The sequence below is a fragment of the Nyctibius grandis genome, chromosome 5 (genome assembly GCF_013368605.1).
Source record: "Nyctibius grandis isolate bNycGra1 chromosome 5, bNycGra1.pri, whole genome shotgun sequence".
Classification (NCBI taxonomy): domain Eukaryota; kingdom Metazoa; phylum Chordata; class Aves; order Nyctibiiformes; family Nyctibiidae; genus Nyctibius; species Nyctibius grandis.
This window is the reverse complement of record NC_090662.1, coordinates 90,523,141-90,541,950: the sequence shown is the minus strand read 5'-3', so window position 1 is coordinate 90,541,950 and position 18,810 is coordinate 90,523,141. Positions and strand designations below refer to the sequence as shown.

Here is an 18,810-nt window from a genome sequence, read left to right as displayed (position 1 = left end):
CCAGACTTGAGCTGGGAATTTGCCAGTTCTCCACAAGGTAAATTTCACAGAAGGTTCAGTAGAGAAGTTTGGGAAAGCTAACCTTGTAATTCAAATGAGTCATGAGGTTTTGCTCATAATGAAAGAAAATACAGACTGCTTCAGGGTCTGTGAGTCCCTTTTCATAGCTTTAGAAATAAGCATTCTTGTAGAGCACTGCTAACAGTGTGCCGTGTTGACTGCAGTTTCTTGTTGGGAGACGATCCTGTTCCGCTCCAGTTTCTCTATGTTTTAAAGGGTTTCCCGATCAAATCCTGACTTAAGGTCTCCCATCTGTGGCAGGATTCCTACAGGTGGCCAGGTATTCCCCAGTGCTGCTTTTGCTTTTACTTCCAAGGGTGAAAAGCTTACGAATAGCTGATGGATCCCAGACTGCAGACAAGAAGGAAGACTCCTGTCATGGAATTGGTCTATAGTGGTGACACCTGCAATGTTCTAATTGCTATACAGCACACATCCAGCGCTGTACGTGCTGTCTTTGCTGAAGGCTCCAGCAGGACCCAGTCCTTCTGCATTACCGGGGATACAAAGGCTAAGCCCCAGTCTCTTCTTTCAAGACCTCTGTTTGTGCTGAAAAAGAGCACCACTCTGGGAGAATAGGCAGCACAACCGCATGTAGCTCAAACTGATACCTCTTTCAGCTTGGAGGGTGCACCATAATTATATTGCTTTTCTTGATCCTCTCAGATGGATGTATTACTGGGAGAGGAATCGGCTAGAGTCCTTTAAGTACAGGTCTACAGCTTTCCTGCCTGAAGGGCCCCCTGGTGGCACCAAACTTGTCACGTCTCTAAATACTTGACTGAAAGACTGCGGGCAGTCATCATCCGAGTTTCCCCATACCCAAAATGCCTGACACAGAGCATGCTGTGAGCTGTCTCTCAGAATGGAGGAACCAGGAATGGCTCTGATCACACTGCCGGTGTTATGAGATGCCTAACTCAAACCTGGAGAACCGAGAAGTCCCTGTGTGGTCAATCAGCATCAGGTTTGTCTCGGCTGAGTGTCCACAGGGTGATTTGAACACACACAGGTTGCTCTGTGGCTTCCAGGAGAAATGGTCCTTTGCTTCCAGAGTCCAAGGCAGGTCTAGGGGACCTCCACTAGAAAGGCGTATATACATTCATGCCACTTGCAGTCTTCTCAGCAGCAGCTGACTCTGGACCCTTTACCAGTAACATTCCCTCCCTTATTGGATCCCCCAGGTAGAGGCTTAGAGTTTGACTGTCCCGGGGCCTGTTTTTCTCATTTTCTACAACTCCAGTTTGTTATCAAGAACCTATATTGGATGCCCAACAGCAGAGCCAGTATCTGAGGTCACTGCAACTTTTTGAAGAACATGTTTTAGGGTTGCTTCTGGGTTTAGCTAGCAGGTCCACAAGTCCCCAGGCAACTACAGCAACTGCCCCACATATCCTAAAATCTGTCAGTGCTGCACTGTCAGCTGGGTGTAGGACACTGCTTGGATAGTCAGCTTTTCCCAGAGCCATTTACAAACATCAGTCAGGCATTCAGAGTGTAATTCTATGTGACAGCAATGGCAGTTAAGAAGTTTTCTGTACTTTCCACTCCTCAGCACAGTTTCTCATCCACTCAGTTGTGCTAGGGCAGCTGCCTGTAGGAACCTGCCATGGAAGTCATTTGAGTTATTCCCTGTTGTAATTACACACTCACCTTTTCTTCTCCTCTTCCTTTTAAACCTAATGTTTACATTGGTCTGGCTTACAGCCCCATGAAGGGCCATATCATCACAACTTGTGCATGTGGGGCTGAGTATGTACTCAGGGGCAGTCATACCCAGTGGCACTGAGACAGGAAGGCAAACTTGGAAGACAGTCTCTTGGGTAAGTTTCCTCCTGAGAGCAGCTGTAAGGTGGAATCCCACCCTCAAGCACCTGGGAAGGTTTCCAGGTCATCTTCCGACCCTTCAATGAGCATGCCCCTTCACTTTGAGGAGTTCTCTGGTTTTTATATCCACCTCAAACATTTGTTTTTCACAGACCAGGGCAGGAAATGCTGTTGATCTTCGTGGTTGTGTTTTTTTTTTTTTCTTTTGAATAGCTACTCTTGAGCCAGTATTTTGACTGTAGCCTCCTCTTCCATTATTAAGGCTTCTGAACTTTACCTTGGCTCATGCCTGGACCATTTTGTCCATATTTCCTCCTCTGCACAAGCTGATCTAATCTTACAGTTCAGACAGGGGGCTCACAGAACCCTTGAGGTTACCAGTCTGTCAGAGTGACTTTTATTTTGACTTAATAAGCAACACACAGGAGAAAAAGACAGTAATTAAAAAAAAAAACATGAAAAAAAGAGAAACCCTTATATCTCCTTCAAGTCTGGAACAAGTGAGCCCTTTGACCACCTGTAGCTAGGGAAAAAACATCAGGTCCCTGCTAAACTCAGGGGAAAGTCCCCACACCCACATGCCATCACCACCTCAGTTCCTCAGTTCTTTTGAGTCCAGGAGACTTTTCCTTCCTTTTCCCTGTGGGTTATGTGTCCTCAGCTCAGCACTCATGCTCCTCTGCTGTTTCTTAGCCCTGCGCTGGAGTTCCCTTGCAGAGCAAGACCAGCTGGCTTTTTTCCTGAGTCACGGGGGGCTGAGGGCCCAGATGCACTCTTAGGGAAGCCCTCCAGTCAGGGCTGTGCGTATGGGAAAAGCTTGGGGAAATATGAATAGATAGTGTTTTATTCTCATGATGGTGATCAGCTGGCTTGGCTTCCTCATTCCTGCAGAGAGCCCCATATCCTAGGGCTGAGCAAGAGGATGCCATCGACCATTTTTCATGTCAACAGTCTGCAGATGGTGAAGAGGCCACCACAAGAGTTCTTCCTGAGTCAGAGCCTTGCTCTGAAAAACATGCACCTCATTTCCAGCCAGATTTTTGCTTTAATTTTGAGCCACTGGTCATCCTAACACCCCTCTGCTGGAGTAGAGAACCTGCCCCTATTTCACATCTTCTTCTCATGAGAAAATATCAAAGATAGATTGTGAGTGTGAGAGCATACAAATGGTTATACCAACGGTCTCTCTAGCCTAGTGCTCTGCTATGGCTGATACAAGATCGATAAGGAAAGGCACTGAGAGACAGGGCATCATATAGAAGCTTCCTGTAAACAAGAGCTAAGGACATCCCGAGCTGGAAGGCGTACCCAGGACATCACATTCAAAAGCCAGTGAGAAACTGATCCTCCACAAATTACCTAATCCCTATTTGAACTCATTTATACTCCTGGTCTCCACAGCATCCTCTAACAATAATTCTACTGTGTTTGTGACATCAAAAATGAATTTCCTTTTGTTTGAAGTAAAACTGCTGCCTGAGCTTACCACTGCTTTCTTTGGATTTGGCAAAATAGATCAAACACCTCAAGTTCTGCACATTCGAAAGCAAGATCTCCAGGCCTCAAGTCAGTTTTTTTGTACCACTCTTCTAAATCCTTTTCCATTTTTCCACATCCTTTTTTGAATCATGGACACATTCCAGTAACTTGTGCTGCAAGCAGAGGTAACACAATCTGCTCGCTCTTTGAGATCCCATTTTATACAACGTGTTATCATGTATCTCCCTCCCTGGAGTCTTGTCTTCCCAGGATACTGTATTCTTTTAGGGAAGTGTGATCCACATACTTTGTTCCTCAACATATAACCTTATGTTTTAATCATAAGTGTGATTTTACCAGGGGTCTTAGGAGGCAGTTGCTTCCCATTAACCTTGCCAAATATGAAGTGTGCACCATGCCAGGAGAGACAGTCACACCTGCAGAGCTGTGAAACCCTCCTAACCACATTTTGGCAGCGTAAGACAGCCATGGACATGAGAAAGCAGTTGGATGTTGAACAAATCATGTGGCAGTCAAGCACTGGAAGCCTCACAGAGTCTGAATTTCTAGGGCACTTTCATCTCATCAACAAAGGGTCTGAAATATTTACAGAGGACACAAAAGCTGCTTTATCTTCTACTCTCATGCACACTGTACAGCTAGAGAGGGTCCTTTGGTCTTTTGTGGCTTTCTGAGAAAAACCTGGCAGAGAAGCCTGTTACCAGGCAGTGTAGCCTGTTCACCTCCTGGAGAACAGGACCTGACATCTGCAAACAGAAACTTCTTAGAACCAGGAAAAATCATAAACAGCACCAAACCAAAAAAAAATCGAGCTTAAACACATGTTTTCCCCACGTGGCCTTAATTGCACTCCAGTGATCGACTGCTGGCAGAACTTCCTAATGTTTAGTTTGTTGGATCTCCATCTTGGGAACCCAGATCTCTCCCAGCCCTCATCATGACATGGTAGGTCTCATTCTGTCTTGGGAATTTTAAAGCCCCTTTGCACAGAAATCTAGTTCCATCTCTTTGGTCCCATCCTCTTTTGAGGGTAAATAAGAGTCATCCCTGACCCCCAAAAAAGCCTGTTGTATGTGCCATAATGGTAGCCAGTCATCTTCCAGCATGGTAAGAATGGGGGATACCTCCAGAGCCAGCAGGGTCTCTTTGCAGTGCTGAAGGCTAGACGAATGTGGGCTTCATTAGCCAGAACACAGCAAGCAGTGATTAATCCCCTCTTCATGGAACATGAAAAGCCACATCTGCGGCATTGTGGGACGTTGACACACTGGAGCAAGTCCAGCAAAGGGCCCTAAGATGGCTGTGGGGTGGAGGATATGACACATGACAAGGGGCGTTTTTTCAGTCTGAAGAAGAAGGGGGAGCTAACTGCTGCCTGCTCCTACTCAAAGGGGATTGGAGAGAAGGTAGAGACAGACTCCTCTCACAGGGACACAGAGAAAGGGCATGAGACAAGGAGCACAGGTTGCAATAAATGAACTTCCTATGGGACACAAGGGAAAGCCTCTTCTGTGAGGGTGTTTCAGCAGTGGAACAGGTTCTTGGAGAGGCTGGAGCATCTCCACACTTGGAGGTGTTCAGGGTTTGCGTGGGTCAGGCCCTGAGCAACCCAGTCTAGTTTGCTGGGAGCAGAGGGATGGAATAGAGACCCCCGAGGTCTCTTCCCACATAAAACTTCCTGTGATGCTGTGACTAACAAGTGGGTTTATTTGATTTTGTGTTTTTTTCTTAGTGGGGCAGTAGAAGCTATCTTACAAAACAGTGCAGGCTGTTACCTGCCATGAAGTGCCAAACAGAGAAGAAATTGAAAAAATAGCTCAGCTGCCACTACACTCTGAATTTCAGTCTGTCACACAGTGATGTTAATCCATCATAAATGCGTAGTGTTGCAGAAAGGGGAAATCCCATCTTCCCTTTCATCTCTCCTGCTGCCTCTCTTTTGTCAACACTGATGAGCATCACAGAATTGATCCATCTGAAAACTGAACTGTAAAGAAATAAATCCATTTTGATTTACAATGAGCCCTTTCAGTTTAAAAATGCACCATCTCCCTCCCTAGCAATTTTTGTTCAAAGCAAAGTGGTTGGGAATTACCAAATCAGAGACTTTATTCTCTTCAAGAGTATTCTGGAGCACTGCTGTCCCCTTCCTTGCTGTGCCATAGTCCACATGAACCTTCCCAGGGATTGTATTCTTCTGCAAACAATTTCTCATAGCATCACACGCTCCTTTAGTTACCCTCTACTTTTTTATACCTAGCTTTCCCACTAAGAAGGAACATATTCTTTATTAATAAGCGTTTGCCTGTAGTCTCCAGAGCTCCAGTGTACCATAAGCTACGGGCTCATGTTCTCCTGCCATGACGCATCGTGAAAACACAGCACATGGACCAGATCTACTTTTTCACAGCTCCTCAGGACACATGCGACTAAGCCTAGAACCAGACCCCCTGTGCCCTGTGCAATGCTCATCCCCCAGCACCTGAAACATGTCCAAGGTGCCTCTTCTGTGTCAGAGAGACCCACGGTGCTGCCAAGAGTAAGACATAGAGAGGATTTGAGCTCCATGAGCAGAAGGCACATCCTCTTTGGCAGTTTTTCTTTGAGGGGATACTCGCTGTATTGTCAGTTGAGAGTAACAGCAGCAATGAGGATCTGAGCCTGGCATAGCTCGATCAGCCTATCTCTTTCTTGGCACCCAGGAGACCATTGATATTCCCCCAGATCAGCTGCTGGAAGGTCTGACACCTCCAGACACAGCCCACATCTGTTCTGGAGATCTCCCAGGCCAAAACAGCTCTCAGGAAAGGCAATCATACAGTCCCCCTGCAAAACTGGCAAGAGACTGGCAAACCATAGAAGCCACACCTAAGAAGGGGCTTGTGTGTAATCCACTGGGGGAATCTGGGTACCCTGGTTTCACTATGTGTCCAGCATCATCCTCTCAGCCTGTCCTGACACCACTCTTACCACCAGTCTTGGTGCTGATGGCTCTTTCAGAGGTCTTGTTTGCTGGCCATTTCTGCCAGCACCCACACGGTTTCTGGACTACCCCTGATGTCCAGCAGTTTTCTGTCATCCAGTTCTGCTGTTGGCACTGGAGCTTCCGGCCCTCAGGAGCCCAGGGACCCTGCAGATGGTCAGACCCTCTCTCTTCAGCTACGCCTGGGAGAACAGACCACATTTTGGGAGTCCCACTCTCAGACCAAGGTTCAGCTCCTCTCAGCCCATACCTGAGTCAAGGGCATCTTTTAGGACAATTCTGCTGCTGCCCCAGTCACTCAGCAACACATGACACATTGGGTCAGTGCCTGACTCCTTCACCTCAGTGTCAGGTCACTGTAACTGAGAGCTTTCTCCTCAGAGCTGGCATGCTTCTCCCATCCCTCGCATGCATTGGGCTCCTGGATACCTCTTTGCTCTTGAGAAAACTCACTGCAGCCTTGGGACATTTGGGAGGTTATCACATTTTTTTTCCATTGAATTAAAAGCATGGCATGAGCACTGCAATGAGAAGTGAGTCAAAATGTAACCTAGCTTGCTGTATGGATTTTTGTAGTTCATCCGCCTCACCCTCTCTGTTGCAAAACACAGAGGCTGTGACATCAAAGACATCCTGCAGCATCAAAGACATCTCTCAACTAGATATTGGCCAAGGTACCGATATCCATCACCATCTCCACAGGCAGCTGTAGATGTCCAAAGAGAATCCTGCAGCATCTCACCTCTTCCCTGGGAAGGATCTGGAGACCTTGTGAAAGAGAACAGTTACACACTTCTCTACAGCTTATGCTGGCCAGATACAAGATGCTAGCTGCCAAATATGCCCATGAATGCTGCAGATTCTCTTCAGTGATTATATCACTGGGTTTTTTTAGCAGAAGTGCAGCCCACAGCTTCAGTCAGCACCCCCAATATTGTTCCTGACTTTCTAATTCAGGTTTCTCTGGGATATTCAGCTATCCGCTGAGGATGTTCATATAAAGGTCACTCACCTTTTTGGTACTGTAAAGAAAGAGGCTGCAGCTTTGTCCAAAGACTCCATAAAGCTATACTTTCCTAAAGGCGTTCCCATGGGATTCTGGGAAGGAGGCCACCGCTAGACTCTCCTCAGCTCCACATCAGAGACCCGTGTTGACTCAGCCACTGCCCATTCAGCAGATCCTCTAAAAAAGACCTTTTCAAAAGAGCCTCTCAATAAATGTCAGGCAGGCAGCCACTCTTCCTCCTCCTAGCACTTCTGCAGAGACATGTTTTGGTTTTGCCCAGATCTGCTGGGAGATGTGAACTTCCTCTTTTCTAATCCTCTTCTCCTCACCCCTTTTTGGGATCTGTCACTTCAGATAAATGTGTCCCTCCTCCAAGACCACTCTCTGACATGTGGTGTACCCTGGCCCTGAGACGATAACATGCTGCTTCCAGGCATCGCAGAGGGACAGAAGTCTGGATCAACCGCTTCCTCCCACGAGAAAGGAAGCATGTTTGGTACCCACCCTGGACTTAGAGAAGCTGAGCAATTTCATATACAGAATGGATCTCAGGTTGGCGCCTTGGTAGAAACTACCACGGCCCTTTGTGGGGGCAGAGCATCTTGCATGCGTCCACTTCAGGGGTGCCTATTTTGATGCATTTCCCCATTGTGCATCTCACACAAAGCCTGCCAAGCCATGGGCAGTGTCTGTTTCTGGTTCAGGGCTCTGCTGCTTGTCCCCTCCACAGCCACAAGGCGTTGACTCAGGAACCACTACGTCTGTCCTGAGTGCCCAGAGAAGGGCAGCTCTGTTACTTCCCCTCTGGAGCTGAGCTTAGATCTCCTTTAACTCCCTGAGCTTCCCTGAGACTTCAATACCAGAAGTCTCACAGCTAATCCCAGTCTGACCCCTGGAAACCCCATTGCCTGACAGGCACCTGTTGAGTACCAACCTGCCCAGCAGCCTTTGCTCACACTACATCGCCTGCCAGACCTTCCCTTCTGTCTCTCCAGGCATGGCTGCTTTCTGTTTACAGTTGCTCACCACAAAGTTATTAGTTATCTCTTATTAGTAAGTAATTTCTTTTTGCTTGTTATGTTTGCTTTAGCTCTGGGCAAACAGCAATCAGGACGTTTTACATGAGGTCCTTTTGGTGAGCGCTCTACCTAAGGAATGCCCAGACCAGCTGATCTCAGGTTGCACAACGGATAACCCAGTCTTCAAGTCACAGCGCAATTTCTTAGGTCAGTTAAAGTCTGCAAATAAATTATAGAGCACCTCAAAAAATCAGCACGAAGCAGAAGATTATGACTAGCTTCAGACTTGATGCTGCAAGGACCAAAACATGAAAGTGGAATCACTCAGAGAAAAACATGGTATCACAGAGATCTGGAAATGCAATGGAAAATTCCTTCAGCAAGATTAACTCAATGATACTGCAGAACAGTGTTTTCTATTCCTATTTTTCTTGGTAAGTGTAGTTTGCACCCGTAAGACATGCCAAGAGAGACCAAAAAAGCAATGTACTTAAGTTGTGCGCAAGGTGACTGCTGCAGCTAAGTCTGGAACCTGTCTGGAGCTAGCTAACGTGGACAAAGGAGTATTCAGTGAGCTGGGCTTCTGTATCCTGGGCTACTCCCGTTGTAGCCTGCCCCTCATTTCACATGGCTCTGCTGGAGTCCCACGCGTCCCTGTCAGTCCCTCTGCCCAGGGGACGCACGCAGGCAGTTCTGAGAAGATGCCCCCGTGCTGATCTTGCTCCGGTCAATGTTATTTCTGCGGTGGGGTCCTGTTCTGGGAGATGACGAAAATGCCATTCAAGGGAGTCAGCATTTAAAATGGGTCGTTAGAGAGAAACGTCACAGGTGTCTTTCTTTGCTAAAGATAGCCTGGTGCTGAGTAAAACAGTGCCTCCAAAACCTTCATTTCACAACACGCTCGCTCAGCATAATAACCCCTCGGCCCCAAACACCCCCCAGTGCCAGACAGCTCCTGTCACTTTCCTGGGCTCTCCATCAGTCCCTTGTGACCACGTCTCAGGAAGTGGCAGCAGGATGGGAATACATCTCTCTCCTTTGATGGTTCTTACAAGAAAGAAGCGTTTCTTAGGGCACAGACTTTGTTAAGTGTGGTTTGGGGGACTAGATGGGTATAGTGCCAGGGCGCCAAGGCTAACAATGCAGAGTGAGTCGGGATGGAGAAGGAGAGCAGTGAGCTCCGTGTCCCCCAGGCGAAGCCAGGGGAGGGGGGAGCAGGCGGTGCGGGCTGTGGAGCTGTACGTGTCTCCCCACCACCAGAAGGTTCCATCTCCCTTCTCTCTCTCTTGTCTTCACCCACACACTCACACCATTCTCGCACTGCTGATTCAGGGGAAAGAGAGGTTGATGCTTTCTGCTTGGACTGGGCACCACAAACTGTTTTTCTAGAACAGGAGGAAAAAACACCTCCCGCCAACCGTCACAAGTTCTCCCCCATCTTTTCTCCTCTCTTCCTCTCTCGTGCGATCCCATGGGCTGTGTCACACAGAGGGCATGAAGGACCACTACAAAGCAGTCCCCTGGGGGCATGGAGGCGTGCTAGGTTGCACCAGGCTCCCCTACACCAATCCCACTGCTCAGGAGACTGAAGAGCCATGTGTGATAAAAAAGACGAGAGCCGTCACCACAACAGGGAGCTGCTGAAGTGAGGTGTACCACTTGCTCTCTTTTATTCTCCACCTTTGCCACCCAGCTGAGGAAAACTAGAGAGTGAGCAAGGGTCCTTCCACAGTGAAGAAGTGGCCACTCTGAGTCACCTCCCTTCCCTCACCCCCATGAAAAGCCCCAGCCCAGCCCTTGGGGGATGATCCACCAAGGGGCTCGGGTGTCTGACACCCATCATGAAGGGCTGATTAAGTCCGAAAGAGTCAGAGCCAGTGGGTTGCTGGAAAATGTGAGCCACAACAGTGGGGGTTCCCTGAGGCAAAAGGGTCCCCAGGATGAGGCACGTGGTTGGAAATGTATTACCCTATGCAAAGGTCAGCAGCTACATAGGAGCTAGGACAAGCCCCCTCAGCACACAAGTTCAGGTGGGTTTTCCCCAGCACTGCTGGAGGAGGAGGGTCCCTTCCTCACACCCCTCACAGTGCCACAGCATGCAGCCCCTCTTCTCATTGCTGGTTGCTTCTCCTGGATGCTCCTCTCTGTCTCCTCAGACCACCTCAGCTTTGTCCCATATTGCCCCTGGGCTCTGGATTTATAGGTCACACGTGCCCTGGTTGGAGCTCACCACAGAGCCTTTCCTCATGCTGCCTGTGAACTGGCCAATGAGAAAAAGCCAAAAAATCAGCACATTTGAAGGATTAAAGAGGAAAAAAAACCACGAAAAACACAACAACAACAACAAAAACAGCAGAAAAAAGACCAACATGTTCTCAAAAGCCCTGAAACAATTAGAGAGAAGCTGTAAGAGGCGGAAAGATCAAACCAAAAAAGGTAAGAGATGAAAGAAAAACATGAAGGGCACTTGCTGGGAAGTGTCTTCTACACTTTTTCCACTGTCTATGTAGAAGCGAAACTTGTAAGAAAAACAACAGCGACCCAAAGAATTTCCACTAAAAGCTGCTTAGAGCAGTGTCTCTGGTCCCTCCCTCCTCTCTCTCACTGGCTTCAGCCCTGCCTTCACGTGCCCCAGACTTATACTGGTTTCTTGGTCGTGACGCATCTTCTTAGTGATATGAGGAAATTAGCTGCCCACCTGCAATATAAGGGCATCCAGGGAAATACTTTGATCAGAGAGAGAGGCAGCACGAGAGCAAGTGCATCCAGCTGATCCCTCCCTTGGTTCATCCACCCACTCTAACATCTTCTTTGCCCATGCTTCATTTTTGCTGATCTCTTAAAGCTTCTGACCTGATCAAGCACAGACCCGAGTGAGAAGACGCAGCCTCTCACCTCTCCTGGATGCCACCATGAGGCCAGTGTCCCTGGTGCTGTTCCTCACCTTCACTCTGCTGGCTTTCAATGGTAAGAGGGGTTGAACATATCAGGGAGGATAGAGTAGCTCAGTAAGTTGAGCTGGGGTGTTATTTGGTCCCTGACAGGTCTGGAAGGGAGAATTTGTGCTCTTCTAACCCCACCGAAGATGGCCAGATATTGCACTCCGCTCCATGAGTCCCACCCTTTGCTCAACCCTCCATCTCATTACAGCTGGTCACATCCTACCAGGAGGAGCAGAGAGGGAAAGCAGAGAGCAGAAAGTGTGGGCCAGAGCAGGGAGTTCAGCCGTGCTGCCTTGTCACCTGAGCCCCGGAAAGAGGTGGAAGAGCTGGAAGAGGCTGCATGACAAGACATCTGTGCTGTGGAAGCGGCACGGGGGAAGGTACGCCAGGGCCAAGACAGACCTGTGTCCTTGTAGGGGGACTGGGGAGGGTGGGAGATGCTTTGAGCCCCCTTTTCCTTCCCCAAATTCCCTCCTTCCTGACCCCCTCTTGATCTCGCCTTTGCCTCTGGCACAAGCCACTCACTTGTCCTGCTCCCAGCGCCCACCAGGAGCCACACCTGGTGCTGGAGGTGGGGTACTCGGGCCTCCGGAAGACAGCGCTGCCCATGAGGCCCCGGGTGTCAGTCCAGGACTCTGCCTTGCGCAATGGCGATTTCTCCCTGCGAATCGACCCGGTGCGGAGCGAGGACGCCGGGCTGTATGAGGCACGGGTGGCACACAACATGGGGGTCCAGAGCTGCCAGGTGGAGCTGGGGGTTATTTCAGGTAGGAGAAGATGGAAACCCTGGAGAATGTTGATTTTAGGTCCGGGGAGGTTGTAAGGGTGGGACGGGATGGGGATGCTGTGTTTGCCAGGGACGGTTACAGTACAGGCAGCAGCCCCCTGAAAGCGCACAGCTTCCTGCTGTCTGCTCTCAGCTCTGGAGAGAGAACTGCCTGAGGGACAAAGCCAGGACAGGAGGGGCACAAAGGGGTGATTTGGTAATCCCCCTGTGATCTTATCTTCCCCCACCTCCCCCCCTTTCTTTTTCTTGCAGTAACACTCAGTCCACCCAACCCTGTGGTAGAAAATGAGCCGCTCTTGTTGAGCTGCAACTCTAGCCACGGGGCCAGCCTTGTGGAGACGCGCTGGTTCCACAACGGGCGCCTGGTCCCCGCCTCCGGGACCTTCTGCTCCTTGCATGGGGCTCTCTCCATCCTCCGTCCAGCCATGAGTGATGCGGGCTCCTGGCGCTGCCAGCTCAGATACTCCGATAATGAGATCATTTCTGCCACGTACAACCTGCAAATTCTAGGTGAGCTCAGCCTCTGTCGCTATTCCAGCATCCCCAAGTTGCTCCCTTTGAGGTGACTGACCACTCCCAGTGGCTCCAGCTTCCCAGTTCCCATCCTGTCCTCACTTCCCAGGCCAGCCACCTCCCTGTGGAGGTCTTCCAGCCACCACCCCACATTGTCCTCTCTCTCTGGCTCAGGTTTTGATGGCCCAACGAACCCTGTGGTCTATGCTGCAGCTCGCTCTGCAGCTGATCTACCCTGCAGCCTGAGCTACCTTCCCAGTGCCTTTGGGATCAACGTGGTGACAGCCCACTGGAGCCGTCTTGCAGGAGGACACTTGCAAGACTGGGGTATCTCCCAGAATTCGAGCAGCAGAAGCTTCCCCCTTCATCTCCCGGAGGTGGGGCCAGGTGATGCAGGGCAGTACCGCTGTGCTGTCTCTGTTGGCAGCAAGACAGTCAGCAGGGATGTGACCTTGGCGGTGGTTACAGGTGAGAGGAGAGACAGGGAGGTACATAACCCCTCTGGGGTCCCCCACTGCTTGCAGATAAACCTCCCTGCATGTCTGTGCAGTGAGCGTGGGTTGCTCCTGCTCACAGGTTCTCACCCCAGGGCGGGAAACAAGGTCTCTGTTCGGGGCATTGCACTGCACTGGACTCTGCTTGAAAGCAGGGCTTTTCCTGGGTAACTTCCTGGGTAATTCTTCCTGAAGACTGAGGAATACAAAGAAAATAAATCAGAGGAGGTAATGAAGGAGGAGCGTATTAGAAGAAGGAGGGATGGGGAAGAGATGTGGACCTGCCCGTAGTCTTTCCTGAGGATAGTTTTTTTCCTTTGCTGCAGTCACCCCGAGCATCCAAGGACCGGTTTCTGAGGGGTCTCGCTTGATGCTCATCTGCAGCCTCACACATCCCCAGGGACATGAACGCTTCCAGTGGAAGCACCTCAACTCAGCCCCCCCTAACAGAAAGCTGGTTGTGGCCACCTCCCGTAACCTGGAGGGCCACAAGTCCCGGACAGGCCGTACCTTGGAAATACCCCGAGTATCACAGAAGGATACGGGCACATGGGAGTGCAGTGTATATGGCCCAGAAGGCAGACTGGGAGCAGTGGAGTACGGGCTGCAGATCACAGGTACTGTGTCCCATGGATCTGTAAACGATCCCTTCTTCTCACCCTTTCCAATTCCTTGGTGCACTTTCCTCTCAGCCTCACCCTGTGTTCTCCCCTTTGACTGCTTGGGTCCCATCTTGTTGTCATCCTGTCTTAGCTCTCACCAGTTCCTCCATCTGCTCCTTCCAGTTCCCTGCATTTTACCAGTTTGCCTATTTTTGTGCAGTCCCAGCCTTGCCCCAGGGCAAAATCAACCTTCCCCTCCTTCCTAACTGTGGTTCCTCTTCACAGGTGCCCAGGTCTCCAGCCCTCCCACCATCTTCAGTGGGCAGGTTACTTTCGGGCTCACGGTCACCCTCTTCCTCCTGCTTACAGTCTGTGTTCTGGCTCTGGCCCTACAAAAAAGGGTAAGTGTCCATCACCCTGTTTCTGTTAGTTTTCCTGTACATCATCCTTTGTTTGATCTTCCCCTGGGTACCCTAGAGACAGCAGTGAAATGTCTCAGGGAGACAGCAGCCAGAGGAAGAATGGGGCTCGGGCAGCCTGCTGAGGGTGACACGGACATGTAGTGAAAGCTGTATCCTGGGCATTGGCAGGTCTGGCTAACTGTGACATTTGTCTGGGGGCAGGTCAGACACTTCCGAGGAGGGATAAAACCTCCTAAGAGACAATCACAGCCCAGCCTTGAAAAGCTTCTTGTTTATTCTTGCAGAGATCAAGCCATGCTGTAGTAGAGAAGGGTTCGTTTCCAGGCTTTTGTAGGTGTCCTCTCTCTTATTCCTTATCTGGATGCTTTGATGTAAGAGTCTCCTGTTCTGGCCTGCTGGTCTCCAGATGCCAATCTCAATGCAGGTCTGTTGTTGTTGGCTCAGCCCTCACACCTTGGCTGTCTGCTTCTGGCAAATTACTGCCCTTCGTCTTCTGAAAACTCTGCTTTGCCTTTGTCATCCCAAAGACCAGGCCAGGACCGGTCCCTTCCCAGCATGCCACTGGAAAAAAACTGTGCAAACAAGTCAGATTGTTTCTCTGCAGTTTTCATACTGTTTCTCTGCAAGTGAATTACATGGCAAATTCTTCCTTTAGGGTTTCACTTTGATGACAAGGGACACCTTTCATGAGTAGTTGCGATGTAGTTGCCTTCCACTCAGCTTCTTGGAAAGAGCCGACAGTGAAAATCCCCTTCCAGTGCAGAAGGAGCCGGGGGCTCAGAGCGAGCTCAGGTTGGGAGGGCTTGCCCTGGTGAAAGAGCTGGGTGCCTTGAACCTGCCGTGAGCTGAAGACAAGGGATATAACAGCAATGATGCAAATTCTTAGCAAATCCCAGTGGCTGGAGGCTGAAGATGGGCAGCATCAGAACAGAAGCAAGATGGGCATTTTAAAAAAACCACTGTGGGTAGTGCTAGCGCAACTCACGACTGGTTCCTCATCGGTCCTTAATCAGAACTAATGGTAAAGGATAATCTAAGGCAGAAATCTACAGTTTCTGGGTGACTCTCTAGACTGTGCAAGTCTAGGACAAGATGATCAGAACCACCCTTTCTGGCCTAAAACCTTGGACAATGTAACTGTAAACTCTCAGCTAGCAGGAAATACAGTACCTGGGTACCCAGCTTTGTTAGCTTAAACAGCTCTGATCCAGCCAGGATATTTACTGCCTCAGAGCATTTGTATATGCCCTCACGCCCTTGTTTTGCCAAGTAAGCAAACTCCTCTGTTGCAGCACAGGTCCTCCATCCACAGATGGTCCTCCATCCACGGATGTTCCTCCTGCCCTTCTCTGCACAGTCTCCCTGGCTCATCCTTTGTGAGAGTGCAGATGAAGTGCCTTGAGCAAAGATACTAGCTCTTCTCTTGTTCTCTCCCTCTCTCTGCTGGCGTTTGCTGAGATTACATTTGCTCTTCTTGCGTTGCTTGAACACTGGCTGCTGACAGGTATCCCTTGATGGGTTGTTGCCCACACATTACAAATTTCTGTTCCGATCCCCTGAGCCTACCAGCGTGCGGTTGGTACTGTTGCATTTCCTTCACCCCGTCATTCAGTTTACTCCTCCATTCTCCTAAAATACCTGGGTGTCAGGTGACATTTTCATCCTCTTTCTTCCAAATGAGGCGCCTCAACTTTATCAGCTACATAACTCATTAGCACTTCCACACTCTCTGTGCCATTAATGACTGACTCCACAACTGATCTTTGAAGACGTGTGCTTATCATTTCTCTGCAGACTGGCAGAAATCTGCCAGCAAAAATTTCAGTCCCTTCCTCTTAGCTGAGATCACACCTATCATGCCATTCTTTTACTGTTCTCAGCCTTCCAATGGTATTGATTGCCTGTGTGTCACCATATACTTTACCGTTATCAGGAGCCCTGAGATCTACCTTTTTTTCCGTTGTCTAGAAAGTCACTTGTTAAAGCAAGATGTGAAAATGGTTCTGTCTTTAATTTGTTCTTATCTCATTTTGCACAAACCTTCATGCCTTTAATTATTCTCTCTGAAAAGGTATTGTAAAATCTGGCATGCCACTGGCAGGGCTGGGGCTCTTCCCCAGCTCTAGGAGGCAATGGGAGCCTCATGGTGGCAAGCAGTAGGCAAGCATGTCTTCCATGGCAGGGAGAAGCCCAGACTTGTGCCAGTCTGTGTCCCTCCCATGCCTGATATTGCCCCTTCCTTCCCTTTCAGGCACGGTCCCCTGCCTTCCCAGCGCTGGAAGGGATGGTTGCAGTCGCTGTGCCAAGAAAGAAGGAGATGGAGGAGAACCAGAAAGAGAAGATCCAGCAAACTGAGTGTTGATGGGAGCAGGGACACTGGGCCCAGTCTGCATGGGAGGATGAAACTCTGCGTACCATGCTGCAGAGAGATGGGCACCGTGCAGACCTCTCAGGAAGGTCTAGGGATGGCATGAACATAGCAGGAGGCCATGGGAGCTCTGTAACCTGCAGAGGGGCTGGAAGATGCGAACCAGGGCAAGATGAGAGTCACTGCTGCAGTAAGGTGGCAGGCAGCACAGATGCTTTGGAGCTATTGGGAGTATTTGACCTCATAGCTATTGGCTGCTTCAGTGCCACTTCTCTCTGCCACCCTTTGCCCCTCCTTCACGGCCTCTCTCACAGCGTTTCACTGATGGGACACTTAAATGTGGGAGATGACTGGAACCCAGCTCCTCTGCAGCTCGATGGTGTTTTCTCCCCCCTGCCCACTTTCTTCTCCCTCTCCCCACACTGCCCTGCTCTTGCGCTCATTCAGTGGCAGAGGGGACCCCACAGAGAACTGCACATTGCACATTTTGAGCGTTTTATTTTATTAGAAACTCATTTTAGAACATAAAATAAATCTGTCTGAGAAAAAAACCCTCTGGCCCCTGCGTGTGCTTGTGGAGGATCACACCTATTGATGGTGTCGGGTGTACCTCTGCCTGTGTGAAGCAGCTTCTAAGGACTTTGCTGCCTTCTCTTTCTCTTTCACTTCTGTTTTACTGAAGTTGCCTGTTCATTTCTGACATTTTGATGGTGGGGAAGGGGAAATTAAATGCCACCAGAAAAGAAAGAATCACAGGTTCAGTCTCTCCTTTTTGCTGTGCTTCACACTGTTTTTTTTTTCCCCTGTCTGGCTCTCCCTGTTCATTCATTCCTTTATTTCTTCTCTCAGTCCTCACATTCTCCTGGTAGATCTCCCACTGATGTTAGGGCTCTCTGTCACTTGGCTAAGAATGTACTTACTAATGTAACCATGAGTCTGCCAGGTCCCATCTCCCACAACCTTCAATGTGTTTAGGTTTCATCTAGTTAGAGAATGCTCTTTATCTACTCTCCGAACAGCCATGGAGGACTGGGGTGCTGCTCTTGAACAGTCATTGCATGCCACCCCAGAAGAAAGCCTCACTAGTAAAAAGAGTCACACACATAGTTTCTCCCATATGGGTCGCTGGACTGTGGCTACTCAAGCAAGGAGGTGGTGTACAAAAATGAAGCTCCCAGTGTTTAGGAAAGGAGATTCTCTTGCTCAAGCAGAGGGCTTCAATACCAGGCCAACTTTTCATTAATTCAGCAGGAATGTGAAGAGGTCTTCTTGGTGTGTGGCCCTCAGCTCCCCCCCCCAAATCTTCAGGCACAAAGGTAGTGAATGCACTGTGGGATCCTCAGACTGCAAGTAGCGGAGCAGCACCCAAAAAGCCCAACTAGTACACTCTGGGGTGCACGCCTGGACTCCACAGCTCTTTAAATACTCAGCTAGCCATGTATTTTGTTGAAAATGATACCCATTTCTCCACTAAGTCCTAGAGAAATATAAGCAGAGGTATGAGGTAGACTTGTCTGCTTCAACTGCCTCATGCAACTTCAGGCAGACACTGAAACAAAACCAACGTAAGGAAGGAGAGTCCAGCCTGGTACCAAGCATCTTCCTAGGCAAATGATAATGCTGCAATTTTTTCAAGTTGGGAGTGATCTGTCTGGCTCAGACTTCTCTCTCTGCCAGATGTTTGGAGAGGATAGAGAAAAGGTAGGTTAGCCCCAGTGGGGCTAAGGAGCAATCCAATATTCAGCAGGACCACATCATACTCTCTCAGTGCCTGACAGCAGTTTGCTCTCTCTTCTCATGCACAGTGGGACACTTTCTCCTCCTGTAAAACTTTTAGCATGGCCTGTTATCAGCCTGGATGTTCTCATTGCTCAGATGTGCAGCCTGTCTGTAAACCTCACTGTTTTCTTGTACTCTCTGACTTCCTCTGGCAATCAGTCCTCGGGCCTGCTTACTCACTGTGTGAAAATGGTTCCTCTTTATCAGTTTGAATTCAAAGCTTTCTGCTTTCAGCATCTGTTTTCTTTTCTCTTGTCACAAAAGCTGGAGGAAGAGGGACTCCCAATCTATCATCTCTTGGCTGGTCATTATTCTATAGCCTTTTATCACATCCCTTTTTTTCTTATTTCCCCACCCTTTCCTGACTCATTGCTCCTCAGGTACAAATCCCAGATTTTGGGGACTTTCCCCCTGACAGTTTGCTCAGGCCCACCTCTACGTATGGCCAGCTCTCCTCAAATCCCTTGTTCTGGAAGAGGAGGCAGCAGCCTCGTGGGGAGCAGTGCTG

The 18,810-nt window shown here is 49.3% G+C and overlaps 1 protein-coding gene across 1 annotated transcript; it reads left to right on the top strand.

The window, feature by feature from the left end:
* The first annotated feature begins 11,307 nt into the window (after nucleotides 1-11,307).
* Nucleotides 11,308-16,517, top strand: LAG3 (lymphocyte activating 3). Its single transcript, XM_068402335.1, has 8 exons — nucleotides 11,308-11,362; nucleotides 11,546-11,717; nucleotides 11,878-12,104; nucleotides 12,377-12,634; nucleotides 12,812-13,105; nucleotides 13,458-13,748; nucleotides 14,019-14,134; nucleotides 16,407-16,517. Exons 1-8 carry the CDS (start codon nucleotides 11,308-11,310, stop codon nucleotides 16,515-16,517), a joined length of 1,524 nt encoding a protein of 507 aa, XP_068258436.1.
* Nucleotides 16,518-18,810: the final 2,293 nt, after the last annotated feature.

Coding starts and splice junctions, on each gene's coding strand:
- LAG3 (XM_068402335.1), top strand. CDS start 11,308: ATGAGGCCAGTGTCCCTGGTGCTGTTCCTCACCTTCACTCTGCTGGCT. Junction 12,635..12,811: donor GTACAACCTGCAAATTCTAG/GTGAGCTCAGCC, acceptor TCTCTGGCTCAG/GTTTTGATGGCCCAACGAAC. Junction 13,749..14,018: donor GTACGGGCTGCAGATCACAG/GTACTGTGTCCC, acceptor TCCTCTTCACAG/GTGCCCAGGTCTCCAGCCCT.